This window comes from Somniosus microcephalus, chromosome 3 (assembly GCF_052327205.1).
Source record: "Somniosus microcephalus isolate GS21.2 chromosome 3, FLI_Smic_1.0, whole genome shotgun sequence".
Lineage (NCBI taxonomy): Eukaryota > Metazoa > Chordata > Chondrichthyes > Squaliformes > Somniosidae > Somniosus > Somniosus microcephalus.
The window spans coordinates 74,119,245-74,143,141 of record NC_140989.1 but is presented as its reverse complement, the minus strand read 5'-3'; the positions used below and the strand labels follow the sequence as shown (position 1 = coordinate 74,143,141).

General features: G+C 46.5%; 1 protein-coding gene across 7 annotated transcripts in view; it reads right to left on the bottom strand.

The window, feature by feature from the left end:
- ush2a (Usher syndrome 2A (autosomal recessive, mild)) overlaps nt 1-23,897 on the bottom strand; it is a 1,396,947-nt gene that overhangs the window by 583,828 nt on the left and 789,222 nt on the right. For all 7 annotated transcript variants that reach the window (XM_085981146.1, XM_085981156.1, XM_085981149.1 and 4 more), the window contains one exon: nt 16,371-16,550. In XM_085981146.1, the coding sequence (XP_085837272.1) occupies nt 16,371-16,550 (180 nt within the window). The remainder of the gene's footprint in view (nt 1-16,370; nt 16,551-23,897) is intronic.

Here is a 23,897-nt window from a genome sequence, read left to right as displayed (position 1 = left end):
AGCGCTAATTAAAGGGCACTTACCCAGCAGTATAAAGGCCAGCCATTTTGCAGCATTCACTCTTGTGCAACGGTTTTTTGGACAGAGACCAAGGAGGAGAGTTTACTTGTTTGGACCAACACTTGGACAGGTATTTTTGGCTCAGGCCAGAGCTTACCAATTATCTTAGCCTTCATTCAGAGCTCAGTGTTTGCCAGCATATAATGGGGGCTGCATTGGGTGGCAACGCTGAATTTCAGCCTTATGCCAGAAGGGCTTACAGACGCCGTGAGAGAGTGGCAGCCCTGGCTAGACGCAGAGGGGGCAACACGCGTCGCCAACTGAGGCCTTACCCACGCAGGGTATACCGCCAGCAGACCTCCTATCTGACCATGTCTGCCGCGATGTGTGTTAGGAGGCTGCGATTCCGAAGGGAGGTGGTTACAGACATCTGCCGGCTGCTTCAGAGAGATCTGCAGCCACAGCTGATGCGCAGGACGTCTCTGTCGGTGGCAGTGAAGGTGACGGTGGCTCTCAACTTCTATGCCTCCGGCTCCTTCCAATCCGCTACTGGGGACATCGCTAACATCTCCCAGTTCGCTGTGCATTGCTGCATCCGCCAGGTGACCGAAGCCCTTTTCAGAAGGAGACATCAATTCATCTCCTTCCCCATGACCCTGGACAAGCAGCAGCAGCGTGCAGTGGGGTTTGCAAGAATAGCGGGCTTCCCCATGGTGCAGGGCGCCATTGACTGCACGCATGTGGCTTTGCGGGCACCTCTTGAGCATGCCGAGGATTACCGCAACCGGAAGGGCTACCATTCCCTCAATGTACAGCTGGTGTGTGACCACAGGCAGCGCATCCTAGCTGTCAATGCCCGCTTTCCAGGAAGCAGCCACGATGCCTTTATCCTGCGACAGACAACTGTGGCTGACATGTTCCAGGCACAGCCTCCCCCAAGAGGATGGCTTATCGGGGACAAAGGCTATCCTTTGTGTACCTGGCTCATGACCCCGCTCCGCGCGCCCACGACCCCTGCTGAAGAGGCATACAACGAGAGCCATCAAGCGACGAGGAGCCTCATAGAACAAACAATCGGCGTGCTCAAGCAACGGTTCCGCTGTCTCGACCGCTCCGGGGGAGCCCTCCAGTATTCGCAGGATCGAGTCTCCCAATTCGTCGTCGTTTGCTGCATGCTGCACAACCTGGCTATCCGCAGGACTCAGGCACTGCCACCTCACGTTGGACCACCACCTCAGGAGGAGGAGCAGGAGGAGCATGAGGACGACGAGGACAAGGAGTACCAGCCCAGGAGGGACGCACAAGGTCCAAGGGCCGCCCGTCGTCGGCTTATTGAACGTCACTTCTAGGCCCCCTGTCAGGGAATGGCTTGTGCCAATGATAGAACATGATTGCAGCCGCTCCACAAGCCCTCAGCCGGTTAAGGCAACAAACACTTCAAAGATCAAACATGGACAATGTGAATAAATAAAATGCTTTACTGTACAAACTCTGGGCCCTTCCCACATGAAAACCAAAAACAGAGGAAACCCCCAAAAAACACTCAAACACATTACTCGCTCCCACAACCTGGGGAGGATTAACAAAATAGGGCAACTAAAATGGCCGTCATTCTCGGCCTTCGTCCAAAACAAACATCACATCATCGGCCTTCAAAAAACAAACATCCAATTCTCGGCCTCAAGAAACAAACACAAATGGCCACACATTCGACTATTTGGCCCGCTAGGGCGATGCCTTGGCCATCTTTGGGTGGCCCCTGCCCGCCCTGCTGCTGCGCCTCAAAGTAAGGCCATTGGCTGCTGCAAGGCTGGGGGCAGGCTCCTGAGGGGCACATGTCGTGACGGCAGATGCCCTTGGGGGTCGGCCTAGTCGAGGTCTGGGCGTCGAGCGGCCGGCTGTTGATTGCTGCAGCTGTGGCTGGCCAGCATCAGTCGCTGCAGCAGCTCCTGGCAGCTCCACTGGGGGAGTGGCAGTGGCGGCTGGAGGAATGGCGGCAAGCTGGCGGATGGCAGGCGCTCGCTGGTTGCCTGAGACACTGGCACTCGCCTGGGCCAGCACTGCAGCATACGCACCAATCTGCCGAGGGACAGACCGATGTGCTGCTGCAGCGCGCCGGGTGCCCTGGCGATGCCTGGCTGACACAGCGAGTGTGGCAGCAGTGAGTGCCCGTGTTGACCTGTTCACTGACCACAGCAGAGCAGCCAGTGACTGGACGGCACCACTAATCACCTGGCCAGTCGCTGAAAGATCTGCCCGGTATTCCGCCCGACTGGTGGCCTCTAAGGGCCCGAACTCGGCCACACTCCGAGAGAGGGAATCGATGGACTCAGGCAACCGTGCCACTGCCGCCATGAGCTCCGTGTGCCGGCGCTCCGAGTCCGCGGACAAGTCTTCGAGGCGTTCCATCTCCTCGGCGAAGAGCATCTCCTGACTGGAGGCCGGACTCTCCCTCTGGGGAGAAGGCCGCCGAGCTGGCCGACCCTTCCTGCGTTGCTGGAGGCCGCTGGGCCCAGCAATTGGACTCCCCTCCGACGCATCCCCCCTCTGGGGAGAAGGCCGCCGAGCTTCCACCCCCCTCCCGCCTTTCTGCAGCACGCAGGTCCCAGGAGCTCCCCTCCCCTTCGACACTTCCGCCACGCTGCCCTCCAGGGAAGACGTGTCCCCTACATTGGCCTGGGTGGCCGCGGCTGAGGGTTCCCCTGATGGGCCGCCTTCCTCTTGCTCCTCCTCCTGCTCCTCCTTGGAGGGTCTGTCACTGGCAAGTTGAGGGACCTCCTCTTGACCATCTGAAAGCAGGAAGGCACAAGAGTAGCTTTAGAGTGAGGAGAGGGCGTCAGTGCGGGATGCATGAGTGGTGGCATTCAGCGCATTGGTCGGACAGTGGCAAAGGATGTAGATCTGATGCGCAAGTGGGACGAGAGAGGTGCAAAAGGTGATGTCCTTACCATTGCTTCCCAGAACAGGGTCGGCATCTCCACATGCAACGGGCCCAATCACCCGGTCACCCATGAGGCGCTCCACGCGATGTTGCAGGTCGGTGAGTGGCTGGATACTGGGTCGTCCTCCCCCGGTCGCAGTCCGGCTCTTGCGATTATTCGCCAGCTTGGCCTGCAAGAGAAAGGACGGCCTCTAAGTACAGTGTGTCGCCGTGATCTTGTGTGCACTGCCTCCCATGGTGGAATAGCCTGGCCAGTGTGTCGCCATGATCTGGTGTGCACTGCCTCCCATGGTGGAATAGCCTGGCCAGTGTGTCGCCATGATCTGCTGTGCACTGCCTCCCATGGTGGAATAGCTTGGCCAGTGTGTTCAGTGCAGAATGTGCAATTGATGCTCATGCCTGTGCCATAGCTGCTGGATGAAGGCTGGCCATTAGAGCTTTCAGGTCCCTTTGCCCATAATGTGAGGTGCACATGCAAGGATGAGGAGGTCATTGGAAGGGGTACTCACCCTGACAATGCGTGTGAGGTCATTTAACTTTTTGCGGCATTGGGCACCGGTCCTGGGGACGTCGCTGTTGGCTGACAGCTTGCTGGCGACACGCCTCCAGGCTCTCCTGTAGACGCGGACCGTCGCCTTCTTGCCATTGTCCGGGTACAAAACATGGCGCCTCTTCTCCACAGCAGCAAGCAGCACACTCAGATCACGCTCTGAGAAGCGCTGCGCACGTTCACGGGCCTTCTCCATGTCTTCAGGCGCTATTTGGGTCCAGCAGCAGTGTTCAGGCCTAGCTGGAGGGCTCCACTATCCAGGGCGTGGCAGCAGACACAGTCGACCCTTCCCCCTTAAGAGCTGGCCGGCGCCAGGGTGTCTGCTGTCAGTCACGAGATGGCCGCACCTGCGCTGCGCCCGGCCTCGGCGCTATCGATCACCACCTCCGGCTTAGCGCCCAAAGAGAGGCGTCCAACAGCAGTTTTAGCGCTCGCCCGAACTAGTAGGGCGAAGCTAATGAATATCGGAGAAGTGGCCTAGATTTGGCGGCGGCCGCAAACTTTAGCGGACGCCCCACTTTAGCGCCCCAAAAGTGGCGTCAATGAATTTCTAGGCCAGTGTATTTTTCTGAATAGGTTATATGGCTTATTCCTTCACATGCGAAGGCGGTGGTGAGCTGCCTTCTTGAACCGCTGCAGTCCGTGTCGTGAATGTACTCCCACAGTGCTGTTAGGGAGGGAATTCCAGTATTTTGACCCAGCGACAATGAAGGAACGGCGATATACTTCCAAGTCAGGATGGTGTGTGACTTGGAGGGGAACTTGGAGGTGGTGGTGTTCCCATGCGCCTGCTGCCCTTGTCCTTCTAGGTGGTAGAGGTCGCGGGTTTGAGAGGTGCTGCCGAAGAAGCCATGGCAAGTTGCTGCAGTGCATCTTGTAGATGGTACACACTGCAGCCACGGTACGCCGGTGGTGGAGGGAGTGAATGTTTAAGGTGGTGGATGGGTGCCAATCAAGTGGGCTGCTTTGTCTTGGATGGTGTCGAGCTTCTTGAGTGTTGTTGGAGCTGCACTCATCCAGGCAAGTAGAGTGTATTCCATCACACTCCTGACTTGTGCCTTGTAGATGGTGGAAAGTCTTTGGGGTGTCAGGAGGTGAGACACTCGCCACAGAATACCCAGCCTCTGACCTGCTCTTGTTACCACCGTATTTATGTGGCTGGTCCAGTTAAGCTTCTGGTCAATGGTGACCCCCAGGATATTGATGGTGGGGGATTCAGAGATGGTAATGCTGTTGAATGTCAAGGGGCGGTTGTTAGACTCTCGCTTGTTGGAGATAGTCATTGCCTGGCACTTGGTGGTGCGAATGTTACCTGACACTTACACTTATCAGCCGTAGTCTGAATGTCGTCCATATCTTATTGCATGTGGACATGAACTGCTTCATTATCTGAGGAGTTGTGAATGGCACTGAACACTGCAGTCATCAGCGAACATCCCCATTTCTGCCCTATGCCAGGCAGTGACCTTCTTCGACAAGAACCATCTCCCGTTGATATTCAATGACATTACCATCGCAGAATCCGCCACAATCAACAACATCTCGGGGGTTGCCATTGACCAGAAACTCAACTGGACCAGCCACATAGAGCAGGTCAGAGGCTGAGTATACTGTGGGGAGTGGCTAACCTCCTGACTCACCGGAGCCTCTCCAGAACCTACAAGGCACAAGTCAGGAGTGTGATGGAATACTCTTCATTTGCTTGGATGAGTGCAGCTGCAACAACATTGAAGAAGCTCAACACCATCCAGAACAAAGCAGTCCACTTGATTGGCAGTCCATCCACCACCTTAAATATTCACTCCCTCCACCACCGGCACACTGTTGCTGCACTATCTACAGGATGTTCTGCAGTAAATCACCAAGGCTTCTTTGACAGCACTTCCTAAACCTGAAACGCCCACCACCTAGAAGGACAAGGGCAGCAGGTGCATGAGAACACCATCACCTCCAAATTCCCCTCCAAGTCACACACCACCCTGATTGGACATATATTGCCATTCATTCATTATCTCTGGGTCAAAAGCCTGAAACTCCCTACCTAACAGCACTGTGGGAGTCCCTTCACAACAGGGACTACAGCAGTTCAAAAAGGCTAACTTCTACCTCGAGGGCAACTAGGAATGGGCAATAAATGCTGGCCTTACTAGCGACATGCAGATCCTGAGAATGAACAAAGTTTAAAAAAATTACTTCAAATATTATAGTGTGCTTTTGATTTTTTGCAAATTATAAGCATTTTACATCTTAAATTTTTGTTTACCTTAATGGATACGACAATTAAAAAGTGTATTTAATTATTGTGAACAAAATCAGCGCAGTACTTTTAAGATAACTCTGCTATTTTTGCAAGTTTGAGAGCAAGTTTTCAACTGAAATGCACAATTCATTTTACGTCATCCACACATCTACAAAGGTGCTGAGTTGTAGTTCTGCTGCATAGTTCAATGTTGGAACATTATGTCATCTCCTTAATTTTCTCTCTCCATCACTCTCCCTCCCACATTTCCCTCTTATTTGTACAGTAATTATCTCATTCTTTCCATTTCCACTTTCTCTCTCCATGTTTCTTTCCCTCAATGCCAGTTCTTCGTAAACCCTTCATTTATAGGTAAATTATTCTAAGATTCATTCGGTGAAAGATTTGTTTAACTACTGTTCATAGTACTGTTTATATTAAACAACAGAAGGAGACAGAGATGGGAGGCATAGAAGATGAAGAGGGAAAGGAGTCATAGAATTACATAGAATATACAGCACAGAAACAGGTCAATCAGCCCAACCAGTCCATGCAGGCATTTATGCTCTACTTGATCCTCCTCCCATCCTTTCTCATCTAACTCTAACAGGGTAACTCTCGATTCCCTTCTCCCTCACAAGCTTATCTAGCTTCCCCTTAAATGCATCTGTACTATGTGCCTCAACTACTCCTTGTAGTAATGAGTTCCACATTCTCACCACTCTCTAGGTGAAGAAGTTTCCCAGAGAGAGAAATATGGAGAGAAGGGAAAACAAAAACACAAAAGAGAGGGAAAGGAGAAGCAGACATAGAAGTAAACGAGGAGACATGTGTGGAGAGAGAAAATGGGAAGCAGACTGAAGAAAAAAGTAAAAGGTAAGGAGGCAGAGGAAAAAGGAAAACATATGGAGACAGGGAGAAGACATATGGGAAGGAGAAACAGAAAGAGAAAGGGGAAGGAGACAGAGTATTAATAAATCCACTTTAAATCTTGTCTACTTGCAAACCAGAAGTGACTTGATACATTTAATGATTTCTTGCTTTAACATTATACTTAAGCAGGCCTGATAATTTTTAAATCATGCAAAAAATGTTGGCCCCCCAAAAAATTGCTGTTGTAAGGTTACTAATGATACACTGTTAATAGCTAAATAACAGAGATATTGATGAGTCTGAAAACAAAATGACTGCTAAACTGACTGATTAGATTGGCCCCATGATCCAGAATAAATCTTACAACTCACAAAAGATTCATGATCTGACGTTCACTGTATTTGTCTGAATCTGCCCCACTATGACTTTTTTCTCATATCTGGGTAAGAAAAAAAAACTTGCATTTGTCACTCCTTAACATGTCCACAGGATGTCCCAACCAATGAATACTAGGTAAGATATAAACACCTGTTAGAAATGTTTCCTTAACTCCATTCATTCTAAATATATTCACAATAAGCTGAGACAGAGATCAGAAGATTTTTTTTCTGTTATGCACTCACACTCTAAATTCTGAACCTGCCTTATGATTGTCAGAAACCAAAAGGTGACAAGAGAAGATCCTTGAAAAGCAGATGCTGCATATTGCATGTTCCTAAAATCTATTTCCATAGGATAACTTGAGAGTATCTTCATCTTTTTAAAGTAAACAGGTATAGTTAGCTTCTACCAAGACTTCAGTAAAATAAAATCTGGGATAACGGTGGGCTACTGCAACTTTATGCATAAAGTGACAATACTTACAAGGAATGAAAATTGTCTGAAAAAATAACAGTTTAAAATACCGCAGTGTAGAAAGCTTCCTGTTAATATTAAAAGAAAGGATGCTGTGAAATGTTTTCTTTCTACCTCAGGTATATCAATACTGTCACTAATCAGTTTAAACTATGCCCTTTTATGTCCCTACATTCTCTTTTAGCTTTTTATACAATTCTTTGATGTAACAAGGGCAGGTTTGACTAGACTTCACTAAAACTGGAAAACCCTTGAAAGAACTGAAGCCAATTCTGTATATTTAAAATTCATATGCTTATATATGCCTTTCTTCTGCACTTGAACATTTTACAATATTCCTTACTGCTGTCTACACCAACATACATCAAGACATTTGTCCAAAGGTTTCTTGCTCATAAATATACAGAGGTGCCTTAAACTTACTACTCCACAGTTCAGCCATATGCAGAGTTGTGGCTTCACTTTTTGATCAATCTGCAATTTATAAAAGATTGACTGATAAAATAAATGTAACGGTTCTACTACACGGTGTACAGATTATTTCATATAAACTACTGTTGCGTGTTCCAAAGGTTTACCTTCACTTAGGGGTCTATTTTGCTCATGTGTAAAGCTAAAGAACAATTCTTTTACTAAACTGTCAACATAAACCTTTCAAGTTTAGTAAAACAATTTGTATTATTTTATTCAGAGGAAAATATACCCCTTAGTATGCTTAAAAATTACACCATTTGCCATGCTCAATAACTTTTCTTCAATTTAAATTAGCCGACCGAAACCTGAATTATGCTGACGATACTTTTAAAAGCAGAAAATGATACTATTATAGTTGAATGCGCATTAACATAAAATGGACTGGGATGCAATTATTTAAAGCTCCCAGTTTGCTCACATTTATATCGGCTCATTTATTAATCATTTTGTTATGGATTGTGAAAAAGGTAAGGTAAGTGATTTTCTTTATAGAGTATGTCACATCTCCCAGTGCTAATTTAACTCCCCCTAAACACACATATTCAACCATATGGCATATGCCTTTCTGATACAATTTTATGTGTTAATCTGTATTACTATATTTTCAGTTCATTAACTGAAAGGATGCATGAACCAAAACCTATTTAGCCAATGAGTTGTTGCAGCTTAAACTACCAAAGAGGTCACACAAAGGGTACTTCAATGCTGTAAGATACACAATTACAGTAAGATACTAAAAGGAAAAAAAGTACATTTTGGCAGAAAAAATTAGTTAAAGACCTCTGTCATCAAAGTTAAGAACATCACTAATTTAGGTAAGTTATTTTAGTATTTTTAATTTTAGGGCCTTTTGTGCTCACAAATGGGGATGCCAATTATGAGAAAAGAACCTTTTTAAGAAAAATATGCAGCAGCATGAAATACTCCAAGGTCAGCCTTAGCGTGGGTTAGAGGAAAGTAATGTTCCTTCTGTCCTAGTACAGCAATATGCCTCAGTGTTATTCTGTGAATTTGCTCTCACTAGGAGCTTGTTAAGATTACCTAAACCTATTTCACTTAGAAGCCTTAACATGGAAAAAGGAAGCTTTTATCCCATCAGTCTTAGACTGAGTTCAAACCTAGTCCTTAGAAACAAAGGCATAGTGTAATCATTTGTTATGCCACCCAATCCTACTACTTGTTTCGTTGTACAGCTACAGTTTATGGTAAAACTCAGGAAAAAAACAAAATATGGATATTTCAGTGGATATACAGTACTACTCTATTTGCAGGTTCTGGAGGAAGAAGAGGATCAGAGAAGCATGCAAAGCGGGTGCATTTACACCGTAGGTACTCAAGATGGAGCCACCCTTACACTGTCCATATACAGGTCATGGCAATCATCTCTGGACATGCCTGAACATATGGAGACTATATGATTCACGAGGGAGGCTGTGACAGAGCCATACAGTCTCTGAAGTTATAACTTGAAACCACTTTGAGGACAGTGAGGGCTGTGTCAAGGCTGTGAAGTTGACTGTTGTCTTGAATTTTTTGCCACTTTTTTTTTCCCCCTGAGCAATAGCACGAGAGATCTGTCAAATCTCACAAGCAGTACAATGGCATCATGCAGGTGGTAGATGCACTGTTTTCCCTGACCAGGGATGTCATTAATTTCCCTATGAAAACCAGCTAACAAGTGCAAGGCAAGAATGCTGGAGGTATACATGGTGCCCAAACTGCAGCGATCACTACCACTGTGACAGAACCATGTAATTAGCTTCAATATAAGAACTACTAAGAAATTATGACAGAGTTCTTATTATTCTATGATATTGGTCATTCCACTGGAGTCCCGCTGTATCTCTGGATCCCGACATCAGTTGGAAACCCCACACTGCCTCAAGGCTGGCCATGTCAGAGAGGCAGGGTCACCCTAACCTGGCAGTTCCCACTTCGCTGGTCCATAAGAAACCCAGTGTAATACTGGAGGCTGGTACAGCAAATGAGATGAGCCTCCAGAATGTCAGAGCCAGGCTTCACTGGGAGTGGTTCAATCTGGTATAATGGTCAGGATCCACCACCAACGTTAGGCTGACTGGCCAGCAGTTGCCGGGTTTATCCCTCTCCCCTTTTATATCCAAGAGAATATTTAAGGCAAGACCCTAAACTTGTCGAGGAACCAACCAGAGATCAGGCCATCTTAGACTGGGTATTATGTAATGAGAAAGGATTAATTAGCAATCTTGTTGTACAAGGCCCCTTGGGTCGGAGCGATCATAATATGATCGAATTCTTCAGTAAGATGGAGAATGAAGTAGTTGACTCAGAGACAAGGGTCCTCAATTTAAATAAAGGAAACTACGATGGTCTGAGGAGCGAGTTGGGTAGGATTGATTGGGGAATGGCACTCAAAGGGTTGACGGTGGATAGGCAATGGCAAACATTCAAAGACTGCATGGATGAGCTACAGAATTTGTTCATCCCAGTTTGGCATAAAAATAAAACAAAAAAGGTGACTCAACCGTGGCTAACAAGGGAAATTAGGGATAGCATAAGATCCAAGGAAAGGACATATAAATTGGCTAGAAAAAACAATAATCCTGAGGATTGGGAGCAGTTTAGGAGTCAACAAAGGAGGACAAAGGGATTAATTAAGAAAGGGAAAATAGAATATGAGTGTAAGCTAGCAGGGAACATAAAAACTGACTGTAAAAGCTTTTATAGATATGTGAAGAGAAAAAGATTGGTGAAGTCAAGCATAGGTCCCTTACAGTCAGAATCAGGGGAATTTATAATGGGAAACAAGGAAATGGCAGACCAACTAAATACACACTTTGGTTCTGTCTTCATAAAGGAGGACACAAATAACCCCCCAGAGATGCCGGGGAACATAGGGTCTGATGAAAGGGAGGAACTGAAAGAAATCAGTATTTGTAGGGATATGGTGTTAGGAAAATTGATGGGACTGAAGGCCGATAAATCCCCAGGGCCTGATGGTCTACATCCCAGGGTACTAAAGGAAGTGGCCCTAGAGATAGTAGATGCATTGCTGGTCATCTTCCAGAACTCGATAGACTCTGGAACGGTACCCATGGATTGGAGGGTAGCTAATGTTACCCCACTATTCAAAAAAGGTGGTAGAGAAAAAGCAGGGAATTATAGACCAGTAAGCCTGACATCGGTAGTGGGGAAAATGCTAGAGTCTATTATAAAAGATGTAATAGCAGAGCACTTGGAAAGCAGTGACAGGATCGGACAAAGTCAACATGGATTTACAAAAGGTAAATCATGCTTGACTAATTTACTGGAATTTTTTGAGGATGTAACTGGTAAAATAGATAAGGGAGAACCAGTGGATGTGGTGTATTTGGACTTTCAGAAGGCTTTCAATAAGGTCCCGCATAAGAGATTAGCGTGCAAAATTAAGGCACATGGGATTGGGGGCAAGGTATTGACTTGGATAGAGAACTGGTTGGCGGACAGAAAGCAAAGAGTTGCAATAAACGGGTCGTTTTCCGAGTGGCAGGCAGTGACTAGTGGGGTACCGCAAGGATCGGTCCTAGGACCCAGCTGTTCACAATATATATTAATGATCTGGACGAGGGAATTGGATGTAATATCTCCAAATTTGCAGACGACACAAAGCTGGGTGGGAGGGTAAGCTGTGAGGAGGATGTCGTGAAACTCCAGTACGATTTGGACAGGTTGGGTGATTGGGCAGAAACATGGCAAATGCACTATAATGTGGATAAATGTGAGGTTATCCACTTTGGTGGCAAAAACAGGAAGGCAGATTATTATTTGAATGGTAATAGATTGAGAGAAGGGGAAGTGCAAAGAGACCTGGGTGTCCTTGTGCACCAGTCGCTGAAGGTAAGCATGCAGGTGCAGCAGGCGGTTAAGAAGGCAAATGGTAGGTTGGCCTTCGTAGCAAGAGGGTTCGAGTACAGGAACAAGGATGTCTTGCTACAGTTGTACAGGGCCTTGGTGAGACCGCACCTTGAGTATTGTGTGCAGTTTTGGTCACCTTACCTGAGGAAGGACGTTCTTGCCATGGAGGGAGTGCAGCGAAGATTCACCAGGCTGATACCTGGGATGGCAGGAATGATGTATGAGGAGAGATTGTGTCGATTGGGCTTATACTCACTGGAGTTTAGAAGATTGAGAGGGGATCTCATCAAAACCTATAAAATTCTGTCAGGTCTGGACAGACTAGATGCAGGAAGGATGTTTCGGATGGCCGGGGAGTCCAGAACCAGGGGTCATAGTCTAAGGATAAGGGGTAAGCCATTTAGGACTGAAATGAGGAGGAATTTCTTCACCCAGAGAGTGGTGAACCTGTGGAATTCTCTGCCACAGAGGGCGGTGGAGGCCAGTTCATTAAATATATTCAAGAAAGAGTTGGATATATTTCTTGAGGCTAAAGGGATCAAGGGATATGGGGAGAAGGCAGGGACAGGGTACTGAAATTGGATGATCAGCCATGATCTCATTGAATGGCGGAGCAGGCTCGAAGGGCCGAATGGCCTACTCCTGCTCCTATCTTCTATGTTTCTATGTAACCATTCATGGCAGCTGCCTGGTATACTGAGTTACATGGACAAAGAAGGTGATTCAAAAGAGTTAAAATAAAATGAACAGAAACAATGAGATTTAAAATATATCCAAATCAAAAGAAGTCAAGCTGGAGATAGTGAGACTGGTGACCAAAGAGAAAGCAAGAGAGTGTTTCAGCTAAAAGAGCATGGGGGAAAAATTTGGCTGTTTTGCGCCTCCCGTTAGTGCCCTAAGAGGGTCGATTTTGCTCTCCATCCACACCCTGCTCATTGCAGCCTTGAATCTCGGCCTGAAGAGACATGTACATCAAATCTGCTGGAAAGAACAATGGAGGGGCCCAGGGAAAGAGCTCAGAGTGCAGCCCCCATAGTCTCTTCTAAATCGATGCAAGGAAAGTCAAATGAAAATTAACCTGCAGGAACCTCCCGGTAGCTCCCTGGACCGGATATTGAGTGACGCCCCCTGCCTTACTGCCTGCCGCTAGCAACGACGGGTTGAGGGGAGCGTTTTGCAGTCGGGAAGGGACTGGGGGAGCGTTATTTAAAGGCGACCGCTACCTGCCTTTTTTTGTCGGCGACATTTTTGCACCACGCATTCTGAGAGAGAGAGACTTCTGGAGAGATTCAACGCTGTGTGAAGGAGTTTTGGGTACTGAGCAGCACTTTGCAGGTTCATTTTTATTTGACTTTCCTTGCATTGATTTAGAAGAGACTGTGGGGGCTGCATTCTGAGCTCATTCCCTGGGTCTCTCCATTGTTCTTTCCAGCAGATTTGATGTACAGGTCTCTTCAGGCCGAGATTCAAGGCTGCAATGAGCAGGGTGTGGATGGAGAGCAAAATCGACCCTCCTCTTTAAAAACTGGCTGGTGCCAGTGTGTCTGTGTTGCATTGCTGACTGACATCACATGAGCTTCGCCAGTGTCTGAGGTAGTGCCTCGCTCCTCGGCGTTAGCACCTTAAGAGAGGTGTGTAGCGCCTGATTTAGCACTGCAATCACCTCCAGGGGCGATAGAAGCCAAGTTTGCAATCGGAGGCGATAATTAGCGCCAAGCGCTAAACTTTGCGCCCGGCTGATAATTGCGCCCCCAATTGAGACGATACCGAATTTCTCCCCCCATGAGTTTCAATTAGAGCTTGAGTGATGTAGGATGGAAGAGAGAGCATAACGTGAATTGAGGCCAATGAGAAAGAAAACAGTGCCAGTATAAGGCCAAAGAAAAGGAGAAAGAGCATCACCGTGCTCCTGAACTGACAGAGAAACATGAATTGGCAACAAGTCCAATAGCAGGATCAAAGCCCACCATTTTATTAAATCAAATCTTATTCCAAATATTACAGTGGACGATGATACTGATAGTTTTATCTGCGACTTTATCTGTGACTTTGAATTATAAAGAAAGAACTTGCATTTATTTTGCGCCTTTCGCTGTCTCCGGACAGCCCAAAGCGCTTTACAGCCAATGATGTACTTTTGAAGTGTAGTCACTGTTGTAATGTAGGAAATGTGGCAGCCAAATTGCGCACAGCAAAGTCACACAAACAGCAATGAGATGATGGCCAGAAAATCTGTTTTAGTAATGTTGGCTGAAGGAGGTGCAGGTGGCAAACCACACCCGAAGGCTCAGGGAGAAGCAGGCAGTGTGTGTTCAGTCACACAGGATGACAGGGGATGTTCGGGAAGCAAGTCTGCACCACACCTCACGTAGATGAAATATCCCTATGTTTCATACCTGCTCAATAGAGAGACATAGGAAAGCATGTGGAATACCACCCCCCATAGGGAGACAGGGTACACCATCCATTAGGCGTAGCTGCCTCATCTAGGTAGCGATAGGACAAGTGGACACAAGTGGCAGAACACAGGAGCAGCGCTCAGCTACTGCCCCAAGAAAAAAGAAAAGACTTGCATTTATATAGCGCCTTTCATGACCATTGGATGTCCCAAGGCACCTTACAGCCAATGAAGTACTTTTTGAAGTGTAGTCACTGTTGTAATGTAGGCAGCCAGTTTGCGCACAGCAAGCTCTCACAAACAGCAATGTGATAATGACCAGATAATCTGTTTTTTTAGTGATGTTGATTGAGGGATAAATATTGGCCAGAACACAAGGGATAACTCCCCTACTCTTCTTCGAAATAGTGCCATGGGATCTTTTATGTCCACCTGAGAGAGCAGACAGGGCCTTGGTTTAACGTCTCACCTAAAAGACGGCACCTCCGATAGTGCAGCACTCCCTCAGTACTGCACTGGAGTGTCAACCTAGGTTTTTGAGCTCCAGTCTATGAAGTGAGATTTGAACCCACAACCCTTGTGACTCAGAGGCGAGGGTACTACCAATTGAGCCACTGGCTGACACACACACCACACACTGGCAAGACTACGTGAGGAGTGCACAATGGTCCCGTTGTAGGGTCCACACCAGTAATTCAAGGCCCAGCAGACAGCACAGGGGTACCCGGCCACACAATACATGGAATTGTAGTTGTTGCAAGGGGTCAGAGGCATCAGGCACAGGGGTTTCACATCACTTGGGCAGATTTCCATGAAATTTGTGGGCTCCTGGGGTCCGGGAGGATTGGCACTTGCAATTGTGTGCTGAGTGATGTGTTCGAATGAGTCATGGGAGAGGAACTATGTCATGTTTTAGGATTTATTTGAGCATTTTTTTCAAAGAAAGAATTTAGAAAAAAAAAAGTTACTTTTAAATGTGTTTTGAAGCAAAGTGTATTCAGCAAGTTAAAAATGGCACTGAAATGAAAGGAGGCTAAAATGCTAAAAAATATAAGCAATTTGATAGCTTGTCTTGATAATTAAAGAAAACAACTATCTCCCATTGTTTTGGGAAGTATCTGGTTCCAGATGCTTGGCTGGGGGTGTTTGGCAGGCCTACCCTTCTGTTTAGGAATACAAGGAGATTAAAGTAGGGACAGATTTTGAACAAGAGCAAGCTATGGTCAGGCTCAGATAGAAAGAATTTGCATTTATATAGCACCTTTCACATCCTCAGGAAATTCCAAAGCACTTTACAGCTAATGAAATACTTTTGAAGTGTAGTCAATGTTGTAATGTAGGCGAATGTAGCAGCCAAATTGCACACAGCAAGATCCCCAAAACAGCAACAAGATAAATCAGCAGATAATCTGTTCTGGTGCTGTTAATTAAAGGATTAAAGGTTATAGGTTGGCCAGGGAAACTCCCCTTTTCTTTTTCCAAAAGTCAAACGGATTCTTTGCCTCTATCTGAGAGGCAGACCAATCCTCAGTAAAACATCTCATCCAAAAAGCCAGCATTTTCAATGTTGCAGCACTGACTCACTACGGCATTGAAGTGTCAGCTTAGATTACATGCTCAAGTTTTTCAAGTGGGTCTTGAACCCACAACCTTCCAACTCACAGGCGAGAGTGCTACAGTTGAGCAGAGGCTGACACCGAGAAGTAAATGCCTGAGGGTAGTTAAGAGTTATTTTGTTTAAATCAAGCAAACAAACCACTGATGTAGGAAAGAAAAACACATTCATTATTTTTGTATTATGTTGTACTGATTGAATTGTATATCTCCAATCATAACTGTTGTTCTGTATGTCCACTTACTGTGAAATAAAATAGTTGAACTATTCTTATCTGTCCTTGTCCCACCAGGTGCTTTCTGAGTTTGCCTTCAAAAATTGGGAGCAGATACCTAACGCAAGGCCTCATACATTTTTTTTGTGCATCACGTCAATATTCTTTTTATAGACATCCTTCAATGGTTGCTGAATTTTTCTCAGTGAAGTTTATACTATGTACTATATTTCATTTCTAATTGATTAGTTGATTTACAGAAGCTAGCACAATTTATACAGGGGAACAACTGTAATCTTACAAACTGCTAGAAAAAATGCTCTTTCAGAAATGCTTACCCCCAGGAGGCATCTTTATTGTTGCAAGATCACTTATCACATATCCTTGACTATTGGAGGCATTTACTTGCACGGTGTAGTTGGAATAGGGGAGAAGTCCACTTATGGATACCCATACATCAGCTTCTGCACTTTTGTATAACCTCTGGGTTAGCCGCCTGATAGAATAGTTATTTTTTTCTGTAAAAGAGGTAAAAGATGTAGTCAGAGCTTATACACAGTGAAAGATTTTGCATTTTAAAGATGAATATGTAAAATTACAATTGGGGAGTGGGATTAACTTATTTTTAAACAAGGTTCAGTTGAGTACAACAATCAATTTCACATAAAATATTAAAAAACAGTAAATGTTAGAATTGCACAACCAGTAAGTCAGCATCTGAAGAGCACGATAGGTTAATATTTCAGGTAGAACCTTCCATCATTCTTTCTATTTGGACTAACAAAAGCTCCTAAAACATTGACCTATCTTTCTCTTTCTGATGCTGATTAAACTTTCTAGCATTTTCTGTTTTAATTTCAGATCTGCTTTATAGCTCAAACAATGTTATGCTCCTGCCAACAGTAGAAAGAAGTACCAGAAATGTGGGTCTCCACGGGTGAGTATGCACAGGGTACTCACCCGTAAGCCCAATGGAAGTGCCGGTTTCCTGCATGCACTGCGCATGAAACCGGCACTTCCGTTCCCCTGAAGGAAGGGGTTGAAAGGTCGAACGCGTGCGCAGGAGAGGCTGTGCGTGCGCATTGAACTTACGTTTTTTTTTGCAGGTTTTCCCGGGAGGGTAAGTCTCCAGAAGTTAGACATGTAAAAAGCAGTCGCAAGGCCTGCTTTTTACAAGGTAAGTGGTGAATTAATTAAAATTAAAACATTTTTTCCACAGGTTTATTATTTTTAAATACTTTAAAGAAAGGTAAGTTTATTTTTAGCCCCGTTAGAAAATAAAATTATTTTTTTCAAAAATTTGAATTATTTAAAAGTTATTTCATGTAATTTATAGTTTATTTAAAAAATGTGATTTTTAAAAAATTTATTTGAAGATTTAGTGATGTTTTGGGGCTTATAGTATTTATAAGTTTGACAGCCCTTCTTGTCAAACTTATGAATGAAGCATTCCCTGCTCCGGTTGGCTCCCCATGGCCCATGTACCATCGAACTAACTGCGCCCCTGGGATACGCAAGCACTGCATGCCGGCAGTTGGAGGAGGCCCAGGATTGCAATTCCACGGGGGCACACAGCTCAACGGCCGGCGCGCAAGGTAAGTGCAGGTCGGGGGCTTACACCCGCGGGAAGCCCTCAACCCAAATTTCTGGGCCATTATATTACATTCACATTCTTGATATTGTAACAGACTAGGTACTTTCTAAAAATCTAAAGTATATAATAAGGCAGAATGCTGGATATAGCAGAAATAAGATTCCAAATCTTCAGTTGTAGTCCTAGAAATTTGTTTGTGTCGGCAGCGATGCACGAAACAATCACTGAATGGGTAAGCTTAGGGCACAACCAATATTGGTCTTCGGGCCTCATTTAAATGAGACCAGCGAACCGCGGACACCTACTGGGCATAACCAAGTACAGTAGCTTGACGGCGATCAAGAGAGGTGCCAAGGCAGTAATCAGAAGGGGAGGGAGGCGATCAGAAGGGAGCAATTGGTGGCCGGCAGCAACCCATTGTTTTAATGTGGAGACAAGGAAATTGGTTCAGTATGGGATTCCCCACTGATAATTAATGGCTATAAATTCACTACTGGTGCAGAAGCATGAGTAATCTCGCTCTGCATCCTTTCGGCCACATGTGCAGATGTCAGAGGGGGCAGGCTGGAGGATATGCATGTGCGGCTATTCTGAGAGACAGCACAATTATCTGAGCACATTCCGGACACATTCCATTACTGGGCACGGGCTCTGCTAGCCACTGAGCTTGTAGGGATAAGGTGACTGATGGCACTTGTGCTGAAGTGTTGGCTGGGCCAGATGTATTGGCTGTTGCTAATCATCTCCTTACACACTTAGATGAAGAAAAGGGAGATAAATCAAATGAGCAACATGTAAGTTTCATGATATAATTAACTGCCAAATAATAAAAGATGCAGTAGGAAGAGAAGCAGAATCGCATGATGAACCCTCAATTGCCCACATGACCTCCTACTTCACCATCTCCCACATCATCTATGCCTCCCTGCCCAGCATTTGCATTACTTCATTGAAATAAGGAAGGTTTGGGGGTTCATCACCTGTCACTGATCTTTCCTAGCTGCTATGCGCTGCTTTTCAAGTGCTGTGCACACCTGTGATGCCTCCTATTGATCTGGCATTATATAGTGAGATCAGTTCATTGTAATAAATATTTGGTGGACTTGGTTCTCAGGGAATGATGTACGGGGCAGGGATGGGTTATCAGGTTCCAGCAGCTCTTGGTCTGATCACCATTAATGCTGGCCATAAGTAAGACAGTACTGACTCCATCCATGCTGCTTTTTAGTGCAAACAGTAGGCAAGAACACTCTCATTTTATTGAAACATCTTTGGAGGTCCTCCAGAAATGAGTGGCTCTGTTTTCGGAAGTGAGGGCCACCATGCAATTAAAAGCAGCATGGATGGAATGAATTCTGTCTCACCTGTGGCTAGAACCTGAAAAAAACATCATGACGAAGTTTCCTGTACTACACAAGGTTGCCAAGGTACATGTGTTAACTTGCAGCTTCATTTCAAAATGTTGGCTTACAACGCATACTGACTGCACCTCACTCTAAACTTGGTGCACCATCATAGAAGGAAATGCACTGCATTTTGACAATTGTTTGGGAGCTCAATTAGGCTCTGTTTTAAATGGAAAAACCACGCATGCGCAGTGTTTTGAATGGGCAGCCCAGTCTCTTAAAGGGGTTGCGCAAAAAAATTAAAGGGAACATTGGCTCTGTAGCGCCTATTTTTAGGCACAATGTGGCCACCTAACGCTCAAAAATGGGGTCCAAGATGCGTGCGCACACTTCTGATAGGAAGCGCACAGGACGCCAACTTGGTGATGGGATATGCGCGCGCACCTACTGACCACCGGCAGCATGCAGAGCAGGCAGATTATGACATCAATCAGTGTGCAACGCTGATTTGGCACCAGCGCTGCCAATTTCACACTCCACACTCCAGCCTACGCCCCTGTCTTAACCTCGCACAGCTGAACAGGACGTTAAATGGAATGAAGTAACCCCACCAACACTATTTAAAGGGATCATGAACCACTTACAGGTTAGTTGCTGGATTATTTGTTCTGGCTGCTGGTGCAATTGTATGTGTTTTTGGAGCTTTCCTATACTTGCCTAAAATTTGAATATCTACAGGGAGTGGTCTGGTTGGTGCTGAAACAAGTTGCTTCCAGAGATGGGTAGTCTGGTAGGACTTCCTCTAGGAATTGAACATGACTGGGAGAGCAGGCAAAAGCTTTTAGAAGAGGAAGGAGGGGGAGAGGAAGAAGTGCTCTCAGCTGGAAGACATATCCGCCAAGTGTCTTCAGGGAGAAATTCTCTTATCTCAACTTCAGCGAGATTCACAAAAGAGGTTGTGACTAAAATCTGCCAACTGCTGCAGCCACAACTGCAACCTCAAAGCAGGGCAAAGGTGACCGTGGCTCTTAACTTTTATGCGCCTGGCTCTTTCTAGGCTGCAATATCTCATAGTTTGCAGTGCACTGCTACATTAGGGACATCACTGAGGCACTCTATAAACAGAGAAACAGTTTAATCTAATTCCCTGTTGTCAGAGACAAGCAAGCAGAGTGAGCACGAGGGATTCCACGGATATCAGGCTTCCCCATGGTGCAGGGTGCCATTGACTGCACGCGCATTGCCTTGCGTGCGCTTTATGTGAACTCAGCCATTTTCATGAACCGAAAGGGATTCCACTCCCTCAATATGCACCTCGTGTGCAACCACAGACAACACATCATGCAGGTGAATGCCTGTTATCCTGGCAGCATTCATGATTCCTTCATTCTGCAGCAGTCCTCTGTGCCATCTGTATTTGACCCACCACAGCAAGTCAAAGGCTGGCTACTGGGCGACAAGGGTTATCCACTCATATGGCTCATGACACCGGTGCAGAACCCACGTACATGTACACAGCAGGCCTACAATGAGAGCCAAGCTGCCACAAGGAACATTATACAGCACACCATCGGCATCCTCGAGCAACGCTTCCACTGCCTGGACCTTTCTGGAGGAGCTCTGCAGTACGCAGGTGAGTGGGTATCAAGATTTGTGCTAGTATACTGCATGCTACACAACCTCACCGCTATGAGGGAACAGCTCTTGCCACCACCTATAAGGCAAGAAGCTAAGGAGCAGGAGCACGAGGAAGAGGAGGAGGAGGAGGAAGAAGTGGAGGAGAAGGAACTGCAACAGAAAGTGAAGGAACTTGAAGAGGTTGGGAGGCTACAACGTAGACAGCCCCTTTCTGCCTGGGCTTTACTTGATCAAATAATACACAAGTGATACCAGTAACCTCAACCACACCTCCCCATTCACCACAGTCCCACACTCCTTGGGGAGAAATTGGGTAATGTTGCGCCTCCTGTTAGTGCCTCCGGGGGCGCTACTGGCTTAGCGACCGAGCACAGCGATAGTAACGATACCCGCGAAATTGAAGTGGAGGTTTGCGGCAGCAGTCCCTACTAGTGCTACGCTCTCCTGTGGCTGGAGATCGTGATGTCATCTGGCTGCGCAGCCCCCGGTACCGCCCCAGCTCTGAAATTCACTCTCGCCCCCTGCCTGAGCACTTGCCGTTAGAGATGACAGGTAGAGAAGGCGGTATGCAGTCAGATGTGCGCTGCAGGAGCGCTATATAAAGGCGTCAACATCCAGTTTATTTTTAGTCACCAAAGGCTGCTGCTTTGTCAGTTTGACATAGGCAAACAGGTGTTTTGAGCAATTTCAGCGTTTTCCAGTTGAAGGAGTCTTCTGGCTCAGAAAAATTATTCACTTTCATTTAGGTGAGATTTCATTTAAGTGCAACATTTCCATACTTCAATGGAGGCTCCAGCATCAACGTTGGAGGCAGCAGAGGCAGAGAGATTGCAAAATGTGGCCAGAGGGAGGAGGGCCAACAGTACTCTCAACAGGAGGCCTTACCCTCCCAGGGTATTCTGGCAGCATTTCTCCTACATCAATCTCACTGAGGAGCAGTGACTTAGAAGGCTCCACTTCACCAAGGAGGTGGGCACAGAGCTCTGCCTCCTCCTTCAGCCAGACCTTGAGCCTCACATCAGGAGCACCATGGCTCTCTCAGTGGCAGCCAAGGTCACCATCACCCTCAATTTCTATGCCAGCAGATCCTTCCAGTGTGCAACAGGAGATATAGATAACATATCACAGTTCGCCGTCCATTGCTGCATCCGGGAAGTCACAGATGCTCTTTACAGAAGGAGAAAGGACAACATTTCTTTCTCCATGACCAGAGAGAAGCAGTGCAAGCGTGCATGTGGCTTTGCCAGGATAGCAGGCAATGCCATTGATTGCACCCACGTTATTCTGCATGCACCCGAAACACTCCTGAAGTATTCCATAACTGCAAAGGCTACCACTCATTTAATGTGCAGTTGGTGTGCGTCCACAAACAGCGAATCCTCACTCTTAATGCCTGCTATCCTGGCAGCAGCCACGATGCCTTCATCCTGTGCCAGTTCTGTTCCAGCCACCATATCAAGCTCGTGGCTGGCTGCTAGGAGACAAGGGCTACCTGCTCTCCACCTGGCTCATGACTCCCCTCCGCAACCACAACACTCGCGCCCAGCACTCATGCAATAAGAGCCATGCTACCACTAGGAATATCATTGAGCAGATCATCGGAGTGCTCAAGCAACGGTTCTGCTGCCTTGACCGTTTGGGAGGAGCCCTCCAGTGCTCGGCTGAGCGGGTGTCCCTTTTCATCGTCATCTGCTGCACAACGTAGCCATTATGAGGGCACAGCCATTGCCACCAGGCATAGCCGCACCACCTCAGAAGGAGGAAGAGGGAGATGAGGAGTGTGGTATCTTGAGGTGGCCATAGATGGAGACGGACACAGGTTAACTCCGTAACATGGTTTAATCAACACTTGCACATAAAAGCTTCTGCCATGTGGCAGCAAAAACAAAGAGTACAACCAGTACAGATCAGACTTAACTCAGGAGACCAATTGCCACAGCACCACCTGGTGGATCAGGTTACTCATAACCTCCCAGGTTACTACACTCCTCCCCCCTTAAGATTGCCGTATGAAATTCTTAAACAATAACCCTTACTAGGTACTACGTTTTAATTAACCAGTATGCTCTAACCATGGTTAACCCCTGACTAATTTAGCAGGTTTGTATAAGTCTTTCTGGTTGCTTGCGAATCCTTTGTCTTAATTCCACTTGTGGTGGATTCTCAGATTCATTCGCACTTGAGATTGGAGTACTCTCTGATGTTGGTTTTACTCTGTCCCGCTGTGGCCTGGCAGTACCAGTGTCCACTGGCACCTTATAAGCCATGCTGGGTCCTGGAACAGCCTCCTCTACTGCCCTTTGTTCCATCTGAGGCAGTTCCCCCTGCTGCCGGCTGAAAAGCTGATCCACATGCCGACAAACCCCTCGACCATCCCCTAGTAACACGGAGTACGACACAGGTCCTGTAATGTCCTGGATTAGTCCTGGTATCCATTTAGGTCCATAGCCGAAGTTCCGGGTGTACACAGAGTCCCCTATGGCGAAATGGCGAGCTTTAGTATGTTTGTCATGGTACGCTTTTTGGTTTGTTTGTTTTGTCTCAAGCTTGCTTTTGAGATCTGGGTGTATCAGGTCTAACGTGCACCGCAACTTTCTCCCCATCATCAACTCAGCCGGAGAAAGCCCCGTGGTAGCTTGGGGTGTTATACGATAACTAAACAAGGCTCTATTGAGCTTGGTCTCCAGGGTGTCACCTGAGCTCTTCCTCATGAGCTCCTTAAAAGTCTGCATGGCTCGCTCGGCTAACCCATTTGAGGCTGGGTGATATGGAGTCGAGGTAACATATGTGATTCCATTCCTTACCATGAATTCTTTGCTCCCTTCACTAACAAAACACTGTGCATTGTCGGATACAATCATTTCTGGAATACCATGCATGCTGAAGCTGTTCCTGAGACAATCCAGTGTGGCATCAGTCGTTGCAGAGCTCACTGGATAAACGTTGATCCACTTTGAGTGAGCGTCTACCAGCACCAAAAACATTTTGCCCATAAAAGGTCCCGCATAGTCTATGTGAATTCTCCTCCAGGGTTTGCTGGGCCACTCCCAGGGATGGAGTGGTGCCCCGGCAAGTGCTTTCCTCTGTTCCTGACATATAGTGCATGACTTTACCTTTGACTCAATTTCAGCATCCAAGTTAGGCCACCACAGGTAGCTCCTAGCCAGTCCTTTCATTCTAGTCATTCCTGGGTGCGATTGATGCAACTGTTCCATCAAAGTAGAGCGTCCCCGCTCTGGGACTATGATGCATGCTCCCCATAGCACACATCCATCTTGGACACTGAG